Source organism: Danio rerio, chromosome 7, assembly GCF_052040795.2.
Source record: "Danio rerio strain M-AB ecotype USA chromosome 7, GRCz13ab, whole genome shotgun sequence".
Taxonomy (NCBI): Eukaryota; Metazoa; Chordata; class Actinopteri; order Cypriniformes; family Danionidae; genus Danio; species Danio rerio.
Genome location: NC_141027.1, coordinates 71,026,324 through 71,044,979, shown reverse-complemented (window position 1 = coordinate 71,044,979; position 18,656 = coordinate 71,026,324). Strand labels below are relative to the sequence as shown.

The window sequence follows — 18,656 nt, the reverse complement described above, 5'->3', positions numbered from 1 at the left end:
AGGGGGTGCTCAAGCCGCAGTCTGTGTGAGTCCTAATGCCCCAATATAGTGAAGGGGACACTATACTGTCAGTAAGCGCTCTCTTTTTGATATACGTTAAGCCGCTGTTTTCACCCTCTGAGGTCATTAAAAATCCCATGGCATTTCTTGTAAAGAGTAGGGGTGTAACCCCGGTGTCCTGGGCAAATTCCTTTCTTCGGCCTTTACCCATCATGGTCTTCTAATCATCTCCATCCACTGAATCGGCTCTATCACTGTCTCTCTACTCCACCTAGCTGGTGTGGTGAGTACACTGGCACTGTTATCCTGTGGCTGCCGTCACATCATCCAAGTGGATGCTGCACACTGTTTTTATCATTAATCAAACAACAAAAGGACAAAATCACTCACTGCTCTTGAGTGAAGGACTTTTTTAAAGTAGTTAACAGGGCCGGAGCAAGCTGAACTGGCGATTTAGGCGAACAATGATCACGCTGCACTCGACACGAAAGTGAAAAATAAAGTGACCGATATGCCAATAAAAGTGAGGATCCTGAGGGAGAGGGTGGGTGTCGTAGTGAGGACTGGGGGGTTCGCAGATACCACCCTTAAGATTCTGCCACCCTAGGTCTGTCTAGGTCGTATCTATGGATGCGCTGACCCTTGTAGTTAACTCACTAACACCACAGTACACACTAACAGTGTTATTCAGACACCTCACCCCAGAAACTGAGCCCCCCAGTCTCCCGGATTTTTTTGTGTGTGCATGAGTGCATTAAAGCAGTGCAGTTAAACACCAGCTTATATGGCTCCATTCATTACAATGACACATGACACACATTCAGTCTTAATCTACACTGACTCTTCACAGTTTCATCTTTGGGTAGAGAAAATAACACTAACTTTCCCTCACATTTCCAATAATATCCAGTCTTCATGACTCATGACTTCAGGATCTGTTTGTCTTCCCCTTTTCCTTTGCTACTGTGTTTGTGGGCGGGACTGCAGGTTTAAATTTTCCCGGGTTTGCGTGCGCAACAATTGGGCAGGGCGTATGTTTTGTATCGACGTCACGCCGAAACAGCTAAAGACTCGTTATCAAAACGATTCATTTGAAGCACTATACGTCGACTCGTTTATAGATGAATCAAGTTTTAAACACTGTGCACTTTCAGATTTAAGCCTTAGCTGGGTATTTCACTTCACTTAGAGCTGTGTTACACACTACTGTACATGGAAGGTCATTTTCAAAAACCCATAATAGGTTTAAAATCCTTTTTTCCTTTTAAATCCTTTAATTCTTTTTCATATGTAAAGATATTTGAGTATTGCTGTACATCTTGCGTGTTTTAAGCACTGTGTAAGCGTTTTAGGTGCACAACTAACATGCTCTGTGCTGAACAATCTATTTTAGTTTCTCAAAATAGCAACACCCAACAATACACCTTAGCACACCTCTTTTCTAGACCAGAACACTCATGAGTCCACAAAGTGGTGCAAATAGATTTACTATTTAAACAATGTGGCACAAAGCGGGAAAATTACTGTTGCGCTGATCTGAAAATATGTCGTGTCAAACACGTCTTGCGCCTTATTGCACCGGGGGTATGACAGGGCCCATGAAGTCTCCAAGCATTTGGTGCTGTTTTGAACAACTGCCAAAACAATGTGAATATTCTTAAAAAGTGATCTAAAAGCTTAAATAATAAATAATTATTTGCAGTATTTTGTAGTGCCAACGGTATCGATATTGTGCATGTTTGTCATAACATATTAAATTATTGAATATCATACATCGTTGTTTATGGTTTTAGATTTAATTTATAAATCTATTTAGCGTTACCTATCTAAACATAGCTTAATTGCCTTATCTACTGCAAGACCAGTGGTGGATTTGTATAATGCGAGCACTTAACTTTGCAGCAAATGTGATGCTGTCGTTGATATGCAGTATATCATGTGTCCTCAAGCCGTAAAGTGCAGCTGTGAGCGAATGAAGATGAATAAACTGTTGTATCAGACATTCTTCACTAGTGACCTCAGTAAATCAGCTCCGTCTCCTACTGCTGACCATTAGATTTCTCCTATACTCAAGCGTGTGATATTTAATCTGTGTGTCCCGCAGGTAATGATCTGTTCCTGGTAGCCGTTCATGAGCTGGGCCATGCCCTTGGACTGGAACACTCCAATAATCCTTTGGCTATCATGGCGCCTTTCTACCAGTGGATGGACACGGAAAACTTTGAGCTGCCTGAAGATGATCTCCGCGGAGTCCAGCAGATTTACGGTAACCTGATGATTGTGAAGCTCATAACTCATTCATTCATTCATTTTCTTTTCGGCTTAGTCTCTTTATTAATCTGGGGTCGCCACGGACATAGCACTAAAGTCCAGCATCTTTACATTGGCACACTGACTTGAATAGTGTCGCTAATAGGCGGCGCTATTGACGCATGATCAGGGTCCGTATGCGATATCTAGTGTATATATCTATTAGCAATTAGGTATAAATTAGTAATTAGAAACTAGGGTAACACTTTTATTTTGATGGTCCGTTTGAGTATTAGTAGACTCTCTGCTTAATTTCTGTTGATATGCTTCTTCAACAGACATTTAACTGACTATAGGAAACTTTGCAACTTACACTAACCCTAAATAAATAATTCTGACTTCAACTATACATTCAATGAACTGATTGTATATTACAATACAGTAAGAGTGTTTTATAATGTATTATGAGAGCTAAAATAGTCTAAAGAAGTGTTTAGTCAAAACTATGGACTAGTGTTGAATACATTGATACATTGTGCATTTGTTCAGGTCTGGTGCTTTTCATTTACAAACCCTGTTCATTGTTTGTCTCCTTATCAGCTGCTTTATCATCAGTAAGAGCCAGCAGAAACTGTTTAAAGATTTACAGCTTTATATTTTGTTTTGTTTGCTGTTAGTTTCCTGGTTAATGTGGTTATCATAAACACGTGCTGTTGTAAAAACTTTATTTTGTTTGTTTAAATGCAGTAAGCAGTTTTTTAGGGAGTAGGTCAGTTTACTTTGCCTGGCCATTTTCCTTTGAAATAATCTGGTCTTTGTGGACTCAGTAATGTTTATTTAAGTTTGGCATGAGGGAGATAAAGCCGTGAGGTAGCAGTAGAAGCACTTCACATGAAGCTTTGATTGTGACATGGCAGTTTATTTATCGTTTCACTTATTGGCACCATTGTTATTGAGCATACTTTGTTGATCGAATTTATTTTTTAAGTAATGAAAGGAAAGAAATTTAGTAATTTATGACAGTCAAACTTTTTCTTCCCAATTTTTTATTCTTTTATTATAGGTTTTAATAGAATTTTACTACTATGATTACTCATAAACTATAATGACTGTGTATTTTAATGAATACTTTTATTTAAATGTTTGTAATTTAAAGATTTTTAAAGGTTTTATTTAAATTAATTTAAAGATGTTAATTTTAATTTAATTATTTCAAGATATAAAATTTAATTTAATTTAAGGTAAAGATGTACAATTTAATTTACCGATGTACATTTGATTGTATGTAAAGATGTACAATGTAATTTAATTTAAAGATGTACAATTTAATTTAATTTAATTTGAAGATGTACAATTTGATTTAATTTAATGTTAAGATGTACAGTTTAATTTAAAGATATTAATTTAACTTAATTTAGCTTAATTGGATTTGTTTTATTTTAATTTCATTTAAATTTTTATGTACAATTTAATGTAAAGATGTGCAATTTAATTTAAAGATGTACAATTCGATTTAATTTAATTTATTTGAATTTTAAGATGTACAATTTAATTTCATTTAGCATAATTTAATTTATTTTATTTTTATTTAATTTATTTACAATTTAATTTGAAGATGTACAATTTAATTTAATTTAAAGATCTTAAAAATTAATTTAATTTAATTTAATTTAATTTAAAGATGTTAAAATTAAATTAAATTAAATTAAATTTAATTTAATTTAATTTAATTTAATTTAATTTAATTTAATTTAATTTAATTTAATTTAAAAAAAAATTAAAGTTTGCTAGAATGTGACCACAAACCCAGGCATAAGTGTTTATTAAATTGTGAAATTGTGCTGTTGACATTATTAATTGAAGTTCTGATATATTTACTCTAGATATGATCTTTATTTAATATTGTAATGATTTTTGCAATGTAAAAAAATACAATGCATATTTACCTATTGCCAAAAATACACCTGTGCAACTTAGGACTTGCTTTGTGGTCCAGGATCACTAATGCTACATTTTTTATTGCTGCAAAAAGTAATTAGTTATTGTTTGTCCCACTCTTTCTCATAGGACCCCCAAACAGCTCTCCGACCCAGGCTCTGCCCACTGTGACCCCGCGACGTCCGGCTCATCCAGACCCCAGAGCTCCTAATCCTCCTAAAAGTCCTCCAGGAGCACCTCCTCGCCGGCCGGACAAGCCTCGCACCACTGACCGCCCGGATCACTACGGCCCCAACATCTGTGAGGGCAATTTCGACACTGTCACCATGCTCAGGGGAGAGATGTTTGTTTTTAAGGTGAGACCCTCGCTATCTAAAAACTTGTTTAGTTTTAGACTTTTTAAAGCCATATTATGTCATTTTCACCACTAGAGGGTGCGTATTCACAACAAACAAATGTATAGTTTAAGTTTATGAGAGTGGAATGATGGGAGTTGTGATCTTCATTTCATCCATACTCACAGCTGTGATCGTGTGAAGAAGAAGCAGCACTGTTTTATTAAACTAAATAGATTTTAGGCTTCTGTTTTAATGTTGCTTTATTGAGTCTAATAAAACAAAATAAAATAAAGCTTCTTTATATTTCCCTGTTTTCGATAATACCAAACATGAACATCCATATCACACAAAATCTGCAGAGACTCACGTCTGGTCTGAGCCCCTCCCCATTTTTAGTCTATGGTAATCAGTAATTGGCTCCTGTACTAAAAGGCGGGGTTTTACACCATATAGCAATTGATGATTGGCTCCTGTACTAGTAGGCGAGGCTTTATTCACCATATTGACCGTTAAACATTTCCCCATTCAAAAAAATACGATTAACATGTCTTGTGTATTCTGGAACGTAGGTTTGCACTTGACATTGGTGGGGACGGTTGAATAAAACAATATAATAATAATAGGCCTGTCAAATGGTTAAAAAAATGAACGTAATTAATCAAACATTTTTCTGTAATTAATCATGATTAATGCCATACACAGGCTGTATTTTTTTCTGACAAATTGCTTCAACTGAATTTGGACATGCTACTCTGAGAGATTTGGAGAACTGGCTGGGATCATTTACTTTAACATTAGCTGTTTATTCTGCAGTTAGTTTTCAGGGGATGTTATTCACAGCCTATATCAGTCAGCTATATAGTGAAAGTCTGTGCTTCACGAGCATTAACGGCATTATCTTGACGGACTCATTCAGTAGCGAATTTACATTTACAGTTTGTGTATTACACTTTCGTTGAAAAAAAAGGACCTTATGTCCACCTAGATCCTCACTTGTGTATAACCCAACACACCATACTCTAGCATGGGATAAAAACAGTCCACTGCATTTGGCGCTGCTTGTATCTAAAGACAGCCACAGCCTCTCACATGATAGCAGGAAAAGGCACAGCCAATCAAAATGTCCAAATCCGTTTTGGGGGGTGGGAGGACTCAAGGAGAGAACGTGATTGAACCATTTCTGCGTGTCAAGGTTGATGTTGACAGTGTGATTTTTTTTTATTTTATTTATTTATTTATTTTTTAATGTGGATTAAATTATTGATGGGGACTTTCTATGGTCGGTGATATTTGTGGGGACGTGTTGCCTCCGTCCACCCTAAATCTACGCCCCTGTGTGTATTCTATAGTCTTTGGACACGGTCTGTCTCAGTTGTAATTGCTTTCTGGATTTGAACATTCTTTGAAACATTTGGCATAATGTAAGTATATTTGCCAGCACACTGTATAACATTGTTCGAGTAGTTTTTAGATATTCTAATGAACTAATTTGCATACATTTAATTAGTTATGAATAAAAGCCCTCAGATTTGTCTCATTTTAAATTTCATACTGATAATGATTGGTGAGGAATGATGCAGGACAACAACTAAAATGCAAGGTATTGGGATAAATGTTTTTCTTTCTCTCATATTTGTGTCATATGATATAGTTAAGCAATATCACATGAAGAACAAGTACAGTATCACACGAGGGATGTTTATGTCCTGCACAGCACGAGTGCAAACAGGATACTGGAGCTACAGTAAATGATTCAATGAACCAATGAGCTATTCATATACTTTATTGCTGAATCCAACTATTTGTTCAAAAGAATCAACTAAATAAATAACTCCGAGGCTGACTGTTTAGATATGTACACTATACCTTCTGGCTGTTTTAGGTTCTTTTTAATTTCATTAATCAAAATATGTCATATTTTTCTATTAATAACAATGGTTAAAAAAATAAAGGGATAGTTTACTAGTTTACTCCCACATTTAATCATCAATCATCATTATCATATTCCTAAAAGTATTTCGTTAAGTAAATGTCTACTAGACACTTTTTAAATTCACAGTAACAGGAATGACTTAAAAGTTAGGAACACTTTAGTTTTTTTGACAGTTCGCGCTGTTAAGTACTCGCTTATTACTTGGGCCAGATGGAATCTGCCGACATTTTTTTCTATTTCTGCGCAGAATTTTGTTAAAAATCTATTTTATCTGTATTTTAATGCGAATCCAATTAGATCAGACTTAGATTAGACTTTATTTAATAAACAAAGCAAGTCTTATATATGATAAATCTACTGAAAGTGACTTTACAAACTGTATTGTGAATGAACTATATTAACATTTTATATTAGTCAATATTATTACTGAAATTAATTTAAAAACTGAATAAATATAAATTTACACACATTTACAAACGTAAATAAACAGAATCAATGATGGGCCAAAAATCTGCGGAAATCTGCAGAATTCTTTGCGCGCAGATTCCGTGTGGGCCTACTTATTACTTGTGTATCATTAAGATATTAACAATATATTAGTAGCTATAAAGTATTTTGCATCCCTATATTCAAAACCTAAACCTAACTACTACTATAATAACTATTAATAAGCAGATAATGAGCAGGTTGTTGAGCTAAAAGTCTTAGTTAATTGTTTGTTGATATCATGAATTGTGACTTAAAAATAAAGTGTTAATTGGGGATAATTTCTCAGTCAAACAGAATTCCCACAGGTCATGAAATTTTTGGAATATCATAGAACTTTAAAAGGTTCATTCGAGATATTTCTGATTTTATTTCATGGAAAGTCATGGAATATCATGGATTTTCATTTGCTGTTTTAAATGTTTGTTTCCATTTAAAGATTTTTTTTTGCATTGTTTTCACATGGTTTGGTTTCGTATAGTTTTTCAGCTTTATTTTATTCCTTACATGCAATCATTTAAGTCAAATGCAATTACCAGACTGTACCTGTTAATTAAGGCTAACATATCTGGATAATACTCAATTTAACGCTTTGGCTTAAAAATAAACAGTTTAAAAAAACCTAAAAAGCTTGACTGGGTGTGAAAAAGCAAAATTTTTAACTTTTAAAACCACTATCAAGCTATCAAATATGGGAAAAGGAGCACTTATCAGCCATGCAAACATTAACTAATGATGACTGATAACAAGGAGTTGGATCCAAATGCAGCTTTATTAAAGAGTAGTCTGGCAGGCAAGATTAATTCTGGAGCAAATGGTAGCATAAGGGGATTAAACAAAAAGAGTAGTCATTGTAACGGGTAAAGAGGTTGAAGCAAGCATCAAAGCAAACCTAAACAGTAAACAAACAAGAGGACAAACACATGGCAATAGGTTATATGCTGAAGGTTGCCTTAAGGATTTTTAATTTGTCAGTAACTTGGGTTAAGCACTTCCGGTAAACTGTATGCCATTGCAAAATCAGCACATTTAAGATATGTTTTCTTTAAAGATCAGCAATCTCTGTAAAGTCAATTCGCGAATTTGGACTTCATACGAATCAATGCATGGAGGAATTAGGCGGAACTAACGAAACTGAAAGTGTTTGGCGGAAGCAATTGGCTGACGGAGCTTGCCGAGGAGATACGGAACTTGCCGAGGAGATACGGGAAGTGCCGAGGAGATACGGGAAGTGCCGGGTGAATGCGGAAAGAAAAAAAACTCACATGGCAAGTGCATGCATGCAGACGCGCTGTGAAAGCTGAAGAACGCGATCGCTGCATTAATAAACTTTCACGATTGCATGCAGAAAGTTTTAAGCTGCAGTGAGTAAGGAAGGGAAGGCACATCAGCACTTGGTCATCTCAGGGACACTGATGGTATGAGAATTGACTTTTTCTAATTACAAGGACTGCCACATGCATTGCCTTATTCATAATATATGTGCAATATAAAAGACAGCTACTATTTTGTTGCACTGTAGTTCATTATTTTGTGCATTATAATACTTTGTGCACAATATTAAGTTAATCATGCTGTTCATTTATGTAAATAGTTTATGTAAAGTGAAATGCTTGCATTAATATTAAGAAGTATTATTTTAATATGCAAATTAATAATGCTGAGTCAAAATTTGTGAAGGAACTGTCTTTATTTATATTACATTGTGTTTGTTTAAGTCAGTATTGCGAATAATGTATATTTTATATATTTTGTTCCTTTTCTAAGGTTATCAACCTGTTGCTATCGCAGCTACTGGTATCGCTACTACTGTTCAAGCGCTACAGTATTGTATTATTGGGCAAACTGAAAGTTAAAATATAAAAGCTGAAAAAGCCTTGGAGTTGTTCCCTGTGTCCCCTGTTATTGGCTGAAGCTCTTTCGAGTTAGAAGCAGATACTGGTGTGTGAAACCCATAAGAACTCGACAATCTCCACTGGCTAAGTGATATCCGTTATAAAGTGGGTCTTAGATTGTACAAGAAGCACCGTATTAAATTACATTTTCCCCCGCCATGTCTTTATAATATGAGCATTTATTTTACTCCAGTACATTCAATGGAGCTTCTGCGCTAGCCTGCCGATTCTGATGGGTGCGTGCGAGTAAACATTTTTTTCTATTGTTTTACGCTTGAGCAACTAAATGAATACCAAAGTCTATTTAACTGATTGTATTTTCATTTCATTACAACATCGATGCTGTAAACCGAACTGTATACAATGGAAAAAAGTCTCAATAACCGGTCAAGAAACACTAGCTCCGCATATACCCTATACAACACTGGAAAACTCTTCGCAGTTCTCACTACAGATAACAAGACTCCACCCTGGAAGTGTGTGCGAATGGTATCTGCATAGCCAAGAGGTGCCAAAGCTTAGTCCTCGAGGGCCAATGTCCTGCAGATATTAGCTCTAACTTATCTCAACACATCTGCGGCTATGTTTCTAGACAGCCTAGTAAGTGATTGATGTGTCTGGTTGGGTTGGAACTAAACTTTGCAGGACACCAGTCCCACAGGAGTTTGGGCACCCCTGATATAGCCCATGTAATTGGTGGTGATGAACAGTAGCTGTGTTTATATAATCAGGAGGTGAGCTGAAACTGGTGTGTGACTGCAAGGCACGATGGGATATGTAGTTCGGATCAGTGGCAAATGTGATATGATTTGTCACACTCTAAAGGGTATTCAGCTTAGTGACCATGACAATAACTATCTATTGTTGCTCTTATAGTGATTATTCAAGTCCTGCAAAATCATATTTAAGCTAAGCCATTTTAATATTATGCAAGTACAGTTGAAGTCAGAATTATTAGCCCCCTTTTGATTTTTTTTTCTTTTTTAAATATTTCCCAAATTATTTTTTAACAGAGCAAGAAAATGTTCAAAGTATGTCTGATAATATTTTTTCTTCTGGAGAAAGTCTTATTTGTTTTATTTTGGCTAGAATAAAAGCAGTTATTATTTTTTTTAAACATTTTTATGTCAAAATTATTAGCCCCTTTAAGCTAATTTTTTTATCGATAATCTACAGAGCAAACCATTGATATACAATAACTTGCCTAATTACCCTAACCTGCCTAGTTAACCTTATTAACCTAGTTAAGCCTTTAAATGTCACTTTAAGCTAAGCTAAAAAAATAAACAGTGGCGCTAATAATTCAGGGGGGGCTAATAATTCTGACTTCAACTGTACAATCGCAGCCTCTTTTTATGTTCATTAAAGCTCAAGAAAATTCAGCTTTTTAGTTAGTAAACGTCAGATAATTGATATTTGATTTAATATTTAGGGAACCCTGGTCAAATTGAATACATTTTTCATTTAATTGATTCATTATTCATAATTCATTATTTTAATGTATTGGTGGTCCTATTTTGTAGCAATGGAAGCTGCTATCTGCTTATGTTTGTGTGAAATATGTGCCCAACATGTTTTTGATAGGCTTCGTTGGATTCACTCCACCACTGAATTGTGAAAAAAACCAAGTTGAGTTCCAGGTGAAAGCTCTGACACACAGGTGAAGGCCTGCTGTGCTCGGCCTGCTCTCAATCAGACTTTGTTGGGCAATGGGCCGTAAAAACCCCAGCACTGCTCTTTGTTACGGTGCAGAGCTCCATAAAGAGGAAAGGAGTCGTGTTTTTGAGTCTGGAGTTGATCAAGAGATTCCTCAGACTTCATCTCCTTTTGCCGGAGTTGCGGTTTTGTGGTCGGGTCACGTCATGTGATTTTTTGTTGGATAAAAGAAGGGCTCTCTGTGGCGGAGGATCTTTAGTGCCTGAAAAACACAACCGCATCATATGATCTTTCACTTTCTGTCCATTAGATGAAGTGGTTGCATTATTTTGCTTTAGTCTTGCTGGTGAAAATCAAGTAAGGAATTTATGGAATATGGAAGACTGAAGAGATATTCACACAGTAAATGGAAATGTGTGACTAAACAATTTTTATGCATGAAAATAAAACCTAATGATGTCATTTGGGAAACATGACAGTGCTGTGGTTAGCCATGTGGATGGAATTAATAGTATCAGAACTGAATAATTTTTTTTCCTTCCAGAAAGCTGTTTTGGTGTTATTAATTTAAAGTTACAATTGTAATTTTCTTTTCTCTTTAAAATTTGTATTTTTTTATATCTAATATATCATTTAGGCTGGTAGAATAGTCATTCATTCATTTTCCTTCAGCTTAGTCCCTTTCCTGCAGGCACAGGACGTCAACATGACGTCATGTTGACGTTGTACCCCAACGTACCCCACTGTCGTGGGAACATTGGATTTAGTTTGAAAATAAAAATTGGGTTGACGTCAGAACTCAATGTCAGGCCCACCTCAATGTTCAACTTCCAACCTAAAATCAACCAAATATCAACGTCTAATCATGTTACATCTTGACGTTGTGTGGACGTTACCACTATGACATCTATCAGATGTTGGATTTTAGTCACTTTTCAACACAACCTAAAATCTACCAAGTATTAACGTCTAATCATGTTACACCTTGACGTTGTGTCGATGTTACCACTATGACATCTATCAGATGTTGGATTTTAATCACTTTCCAACACAACCTAAAATCAATCAAATATCAACAAAATTTGACGTCATTATTGGACATCAAAATAAAGTTGTCCTTAGACGCTGGCTAGACATCGGGTTTTGGTCACCTGACGTTATGACCTAAATCTAACCTAATATTAATGTCTTAGGATGTGTGCCTGCGGGGTTTATTCATCAGGGGACACCACAGCGGAATGAACCGGCAACTTATCCAGCATATGTTTTACACAGTGGATGCCCTTTCAGCTGCATCCCAGGACTGGGAAAAACATCCATAAACACTCATTCACACACATACACTACGACCAGTTTAGTTTGTTCAATTCACCTACAGCTCATGTCTTTAGACTGTGGGGGAAACTGGAAACTGGAACCAGTGATCTTCTTGATGTGAGCCAATAAATTAATACACTAAAATGAACCTTAATATAAGTTGTCACAGTGGCGCAGTGAGTAGCACGATCGCCTCACAGCAAGAAGGTCACTTGTTTTTTGCCTCGGGTGGGTCAGTTGACATTTCTGTATAGAGTTTGCATGTTCTTCCCGTGTTCGCATGAGTTTCCTTCGGGTGCTCCAGTTTCCCCCACAGTCCAACATATGCTGGATAAGTTGGCTGTTCATTCCGCTGATAAATAAAGGTACTAAGCTGAAAAGTAAATGAATGAATGAATGCATTAATGAATGAATGAATAAATAATTCTAAATCTTGAAAACAGTTATGGTGTTTATATAAATAAATAATTGAAGAAAAAAAAACATTTATTTGAAATAAAATTGACATTATAAATGTGTAAAACTATTATTTAAGTAGTTTAATGTCACTTTTGATCATTTAGATGTATCATTGCTAAATAAACAATTTTATCATCTTTTGCATGGAAACATATGGCAATTTCCACAAACAAAAAAATACTATACAGCGATAACTATTATAACCTTGCCACAGCACATTTGTACTAATGGTGACAACATACTGTAGACTCATTCTGAAAATGTAGCCCTGTATACATTTCTGGAGATCATGAATTGTGTAGCCAGAAGTACGTATGGCTGCATTTCATCTTTAAAACGAATGCTTCGGGGCGGTTTGATGCCATTCCTTTTCACGCTTACCAGCTGATTGCTTACCTCCATGTGGATGACTTTTCTGCTGTTACCAGTTTGTCTGGTAGCTCGACATGCACGTCGACGGACTTGAGACATTATTTACTTTTCATTCATAATCGAGTAAATAACAGGGTGAGAATGTGGTCATATCAGAAAATGTGGTACAAAATCAGGTGGCTTTTTTTCTGGATTGCTTTTTAAAACACTGCATTTGGGCTTAGGAAAGTGGGTGGCCGCTGGTTAATCGGTGCTTTTTAAAACACTATCGGTTGGGTTTAGGGGTCAGTCAGTAAATCATTCTGTCGAGATCGACCTGTGGTGGATTTACGCGGGAACAGCAGGCGCAAGTGGCAATCACCAGAGAGATTTGACGTCCTGGGACATATTTTGCTCTCTTTAGAAATGTATATTGGGTACTTAATCAGAATGAGCCTGAGTTGAATGGTAAGCAAGGGGAAAGGTTATTTAAGTAAATCTGAATGTGTTTTTCCAACAGGTGTTACTGTTTAACAGATCTCAGTAGTTACTGTAAGTTATCCATTAGACAGCAATCAGATGCCCTTGAGTGAAGGGCCACCCTGCAGGATTTTACAGTACATGAACTTTGTACAGTATAAAAGGCCAGGATTGGGCCTTCCTCTCTGTAAAAAAAAAAACAAAACATACAAGTTTCTTCATGACTGTTTTCATTTATGTAAAAACAAGGTGTGTGCTACATTCTCTTTCAATGTGTGTGTGTAGTGCTTTTTTTTTGAAGAGTGTGTAGGTAGAAAGTGGGATAAATTTAGAGTGTGCTGGCCACAGAATCAGCTCTGGTTTTAATTTGGGCTTGGTTTGGAACACTCAGCCAGACTGAGTGTAGAGGATACACTGTGTGTGTGTGTGTGTGTGTGTGTGTGTGTGTGTGTGTGTGTGTGTGTGTGTGTGTGTGTGTGTGTGTGTGTGTGTGTGTGTGTGTGCAAACATACATAAAATACACGATCAGATGGAAGAATGGCGAAAGTATGGAAAAGTAAAGAGATCAGCATAACAAAGATCAGAATAATCAATGCCATCATTTTCCCAATCTCCATGTATGCATGTGAGAGCTGGATACTCAAGAAGAAAGACAGAAGGAAGATCGATGCTTTCGAATTGTGAGGCGAATGATGCACATCCCATGGACGGCGAGGATCACAAACAAAACGATCCTGGAGCGTGTCAAACAAAATATACCACTAGAGGGCAAAATCACCAAGCAGCGGCTCTCGTTCTTTTCAATATCATGCGAGCCAACTTCATGGAAACAGCTTTAATGCTCGGTGCAGTGAGTGGATCGAGAAGAAGAGAGCGTCAGAGAACACGATGGCTGGACACAAGCAAGACTGACACGAACTTGAACATGGAACAACTGAAAGAAGCAGTCAGAAATAGGAAAGCGTGGCAAATCACGATCTATAAAGTAAATCTTCACAAAAAAATATGAAACTGCAGTTCTGTTTTCAGCATTGATGATGTGAGAAATGTTTTTTGGGCATCAGATCATCATATTAAAATGATTTAAGACCATGTGATACTGAAGATTGGCATAAGCAGGGGGTGCTCAATATTATATATATATATATATATATATATATATATATATATATATATATATATATATATATATATATATATATATATATATATATATATATATATATATATAATATATAATATATAAGTCCTAATGCCCCAGTAAAAAGTGAAGGGGACACTATACTGTCAGTGAGCACCGTCTTTCGGATGAGATGTTAAACCGAGGTCCTGATGCTCTGTGGTCATTAAAAAGTCCCATGGCACTTCTCGTAAAGAGTAGGGGTGTAACCTAAAGTCCCTCAATCAGCCTTTACGATCATGGCCTCCCAATCATTCCCATCCACCGAATTGGCTGTCTCTTCACTCCACCAATAGCTGCTGTGTGGTAAGCGCATTGGCACCGTTGTCCTGTGGCTGTCCTGGATGCTGCACACTGGTTATTTTACATTTGAATATGTACCTTAAATATATACATCATACATTATAATACATTAAATTAAATTTTGTGTATTTAAAAAAATTACATTTTAACTAAATCTCGGATTGAGATCTGGTGACTGTGGAAGCCATTTGAGTGCAGTGAACTTATTGTCATGATCAAGAAACCAGTCTGAGATGATTCGCGCTTAATGACGTGGCGTGTTATCCTGCTGGAAGTAGCCATCAGAAGATGGGTACACTGTTGTCATAAGTGAAGTTTATTCATGAACTAATTTCCAGAGGATCACGTGCTTATGATTTATCACGGCCGGTCCCGTATTTGCTAATCACTATCTTACAATCAAATAAGCCCTAAGCTACTATAAATAACTACAGTTTTCAGTTCATTTTATCTTCGTTTGGAAGAAACGAAGGCTCCCCTCTCGCTCTGCCAACAGGAGGAAGCCCCGGGCTCGAGGATCCCTTGAGCTCAGGGCTCTGTCCTGGGACAGCATGCCAAACAAGCTTTTATAAATCATCAGCTAAGTGTGAACTCTTGAAATGGATGGACATGCAGCATCAATACTCAAGTAGGCTGTGGCGTTGACATGATGCTCAATTGGTACTAATAAGCTCAAAGTGTGCAGAGAAAATATCGCTCACACCATTACACCACCACCACCAGCCTGAACCGTTGATACAAGGCAGGATGGATTCATACTTTCATGGTGTTGATGAATGTCCCAGCAGAAATTAAGACTCATCAGACCACGCAACGCTTTTCCAATCTTCTATTGTCCTATTCTGGTGAGCCTGTTCGATTTGTAGCCTCAGTTTCATGTTCTTAGCTGAAAGGAGTGGCACCCGGTGTGGTCTTCTGCTGCTGTAGCCCATCTGCCTCAAGGTTTGATGTGTTGTGCATTCAGAGATGCTCTTCTACACACCTCGGTTGTAACAACTGGTTATTTGAGTTACAGTTGCCTTTCGATCAGCTCGAGTTGAATACATAGAATGCATCTATTCATATTTAAAGTCATTGGTCTTAGAGGATTGAAACTACACAAAGGCAAGTAATTAATAATCGAGTTTTTATTTTTTGGTGAGCTAACCCTTAAAAAACTGTAATCTGATTATCTTTCAGTTAATTGTTGATGGTTAGGAGAATGTTTAGGGATTTTGTAAGCTTAGAAGTCTAGAGAAAAACCTTTTTTTTTTGTCTGGAGGAGCACCAGAAACCCTCATAATCTTGGCAGTACACATATCAGCTGAGGGTTGAGAGACTGCTAATAAACCTGAGCACCGTTAGGACAGAAATACACACGCATCATCGTCCAGTCGCTGATTCATCTCATATTGTCTCCTCAGGGTCGCTGGTTCTGGAGAGTGCGGAGGAACAGAGTGCTGGATAATTACCCCATGCCTATCGGACACTTCTGGAGGGGTCTGCCGGGAGACATCGACGCCGCATATGAGAGGCATGATGGGCGATTTGTGTTTTTCAAAGGTATTCCCCCTTTCTGACTGCACTTGAAAACTGATATAGCTCCGTGCTGCTAAAAGTTAATATAGACCATAAAAATGTTATATCCGCGAGAGGAATTATTACCCAGGCTGGCAGCGTTACATCACGTTGAAGTGCTTTTTACATTAGAACAAGCCATCTATTTCCACGTTTGTCATTTAGTACAGGAAGCGTCCTTGATTTCCCTCAGCCGCTAATGTGCTAGTCTGATGGATTTTACAGGTAGGGTTTCAATGACATGGCTTTTTTGGGTTTATATATGGATTTAAGGTGAATGGAGCATTTAATTTGAAGCTGTATAGTTCTGGAGATTGACTATAAATTTTGAGAAGAAGCAAATCCCAGTAAATACCTAAACTGTTATAAATAGGTTCTTATTTCGAAGACATGATTAGATTCTGCTTACGAAAACATGTAAATAACCTAATGGCTGCAAATATAATTAAAATAATATGACGTAAGCCATTCTACTTACACTCACCGGCCACTTCATTTGCACATCCATGATGCAAATCTCCCATTCCACCACATCCCCAAAGTGCTCAATTGGATTGAGTTCTGGTGACTGTGGAGGCCATTTAAGTACAGTGAACTCATTGTCATGTTCAAGAAACCAGTCTGAGATGATTTGTGCTTTATGACATGGGCGTTATCCTGATGGAAGTAGCCATCAGGAGGTGTGTACACTGTTGTCATAAATGGATGGACATGGTCAGCAACAATACTCAGGTAGGCTGTGGCATTGACATGATGCTCGATTGGTACTAATGGGTCCAAAGTGTGCCAAGACAATATTCCCCACACCATTACATCACCACCATTAGCCTGAATCATTGATATAAGGTGGGATGGATCCATGCTTTCTTGTTGTTGACTGCAAATTCTGGCCCTACCATAAGAATGTCCCAGCAGAAATTGAGACTCATCAGACCAGGCAACGTATATCCAATCTTCTATTGTCCAATTTTGGTGAGCCTGTGTGAATTGTAGCTTCAGTTTCCTGTTCTTAGCTGATAAGAGTGGCACCCGGTGTGGTCTTCTGCTGCTGTAGCCCATCTGCCTTAAGGTTTGATGTGTTGTGCATTCAGAGATGCTCTTCGGCGTACCCCGATTGTGGTTGTTTGAGTTACTGTTGCCTTTCTATCAACTGGAACCAGTCTGGCCATTCTCCTCTGACCTCCCTGCCGCTCACTGAATATTTTTTCTTTTTCAGAACATTCTCTGTAAACCCCAGAGATGGTTCTGCTCGAAAATCCAGTAGTTCAGCAGTTTGTTAAAAACTTAAATCAGCCCGTCTGGCATCAACAACCATGCCATGTTCAAAGTTACTTTAAAGCTCAAAAGACTATGATCCATCCACATGGTTAATCAGCTATAGATCACATAAGAGCAGCGGCCGGAAAATAACAAGAATTATTTATATTACTTATTAAATTTCGCATTAAATGTATTAGATTAACGTCTACCCCTACCCCAACCCTAAACCCAACCGTCAAAGTAATATAAAAACAAATCTACATCTGGAGTCTTCTCTATTAGTATAACTTATTAACCATGTGGATGGATCATAACAGCTTTCTGAGCCAACCAGTATGGGCAGAAGGCCCTTACTGGCCCATGTCTATCAGCTGATAACCACTGACAACGCTTATTCAATAGAGTGATAACATTCAAAGCAGGTGGTAATGCTTACCAAATAATAATAATAATAATAATAATAATAATAATAATAATAATAATAATAATAATAATAATAATAATAATGAATGCACGACAAGGAAGCAGAAGATAATCACACCAAAACTTTAAACCTACACAAAAGTATATAAGGAAGCTAAATCACCTTTGAATTGGACAACTGTTGGCACGGTAAGCTTTAAATTAGATAAAAACCCTGTTTTGTGTTGACTACATGACAACAAAGCTGAATAATAAGTTATGGGTTCATGCGGTTTTCTTTACTCCACTGCCGCTATAGAAACGCCATCTTGTTTTCATTTTTCTGATTGGTCCAAGCCAGTCACGTGATTCACTTCTAGCAATCTTACTGGAGAATCTCAAAAACTTGCAGATGACTAGTCTAAGGGATCCTTATTCACTTTTGCTGACCATTCTTCCATCAAACTAAAAGTAGCAAAGCAACATCGGATGGCATAATTGCTCTAAAAGTTATCCCATGTATCATCACTTTAACACATTCATCAATTTGACAACAAATGTGTAGGCAAATTCTCACAAAACATGCTAACACAGACACAGAAATGGGTCGAGGGACCCCCAAAAGTGACAAACCCAGCTGTATCCTGTTTACAGTCTTCAGTGTTGTCAGAAACAGTGTTGTATAAAAGCAACAAGGAACCGTATGACCAGGAAGTTAAAATAAAGTAAAAACTCACCTCTCAGATCTCCAACAACACCTCTGACTCTAAACAGGCACCTGCTAGATTTGTACATTTTTGGGGTCTCCGCTACATTTCTGCTGTGGCCTGTGCTCTTTGTAGTGTTTTCTT

The 18,656-nt window shown here is 37.0% G+C and overlaps 1 protein-coding gene across 1 annotated transcript in view; it reads left to right on the top strand.

Annotated features, from left to right (window-relative positions):
• Positions 1 to 18,656, top strand: part of mmp15b (matrix metallopeptidase 15b) — a 75,532-nt gene that overhangs the window by 43,333 nt on the left and 13,543 nt on the right. Inside the window, exons 5-7 of the mRNA XM_087262224.1 lie at positions 2,105 to 2,266; positions 4,318 to 4,544; positions 15,990 to 16,128. Coding sequence (XP_087118350.1) covers positions 2,105 to 2,266; positions 4,318 to 4,544; positions 15,990 to 16,128 — 528 coding nt within the window. The remainder of the gene's footprint in view (positions 1 to 2,104; positions 2,267 to 4,317; positions 4,545 to 15,989; positions 16,129 to 18,656) is intronic.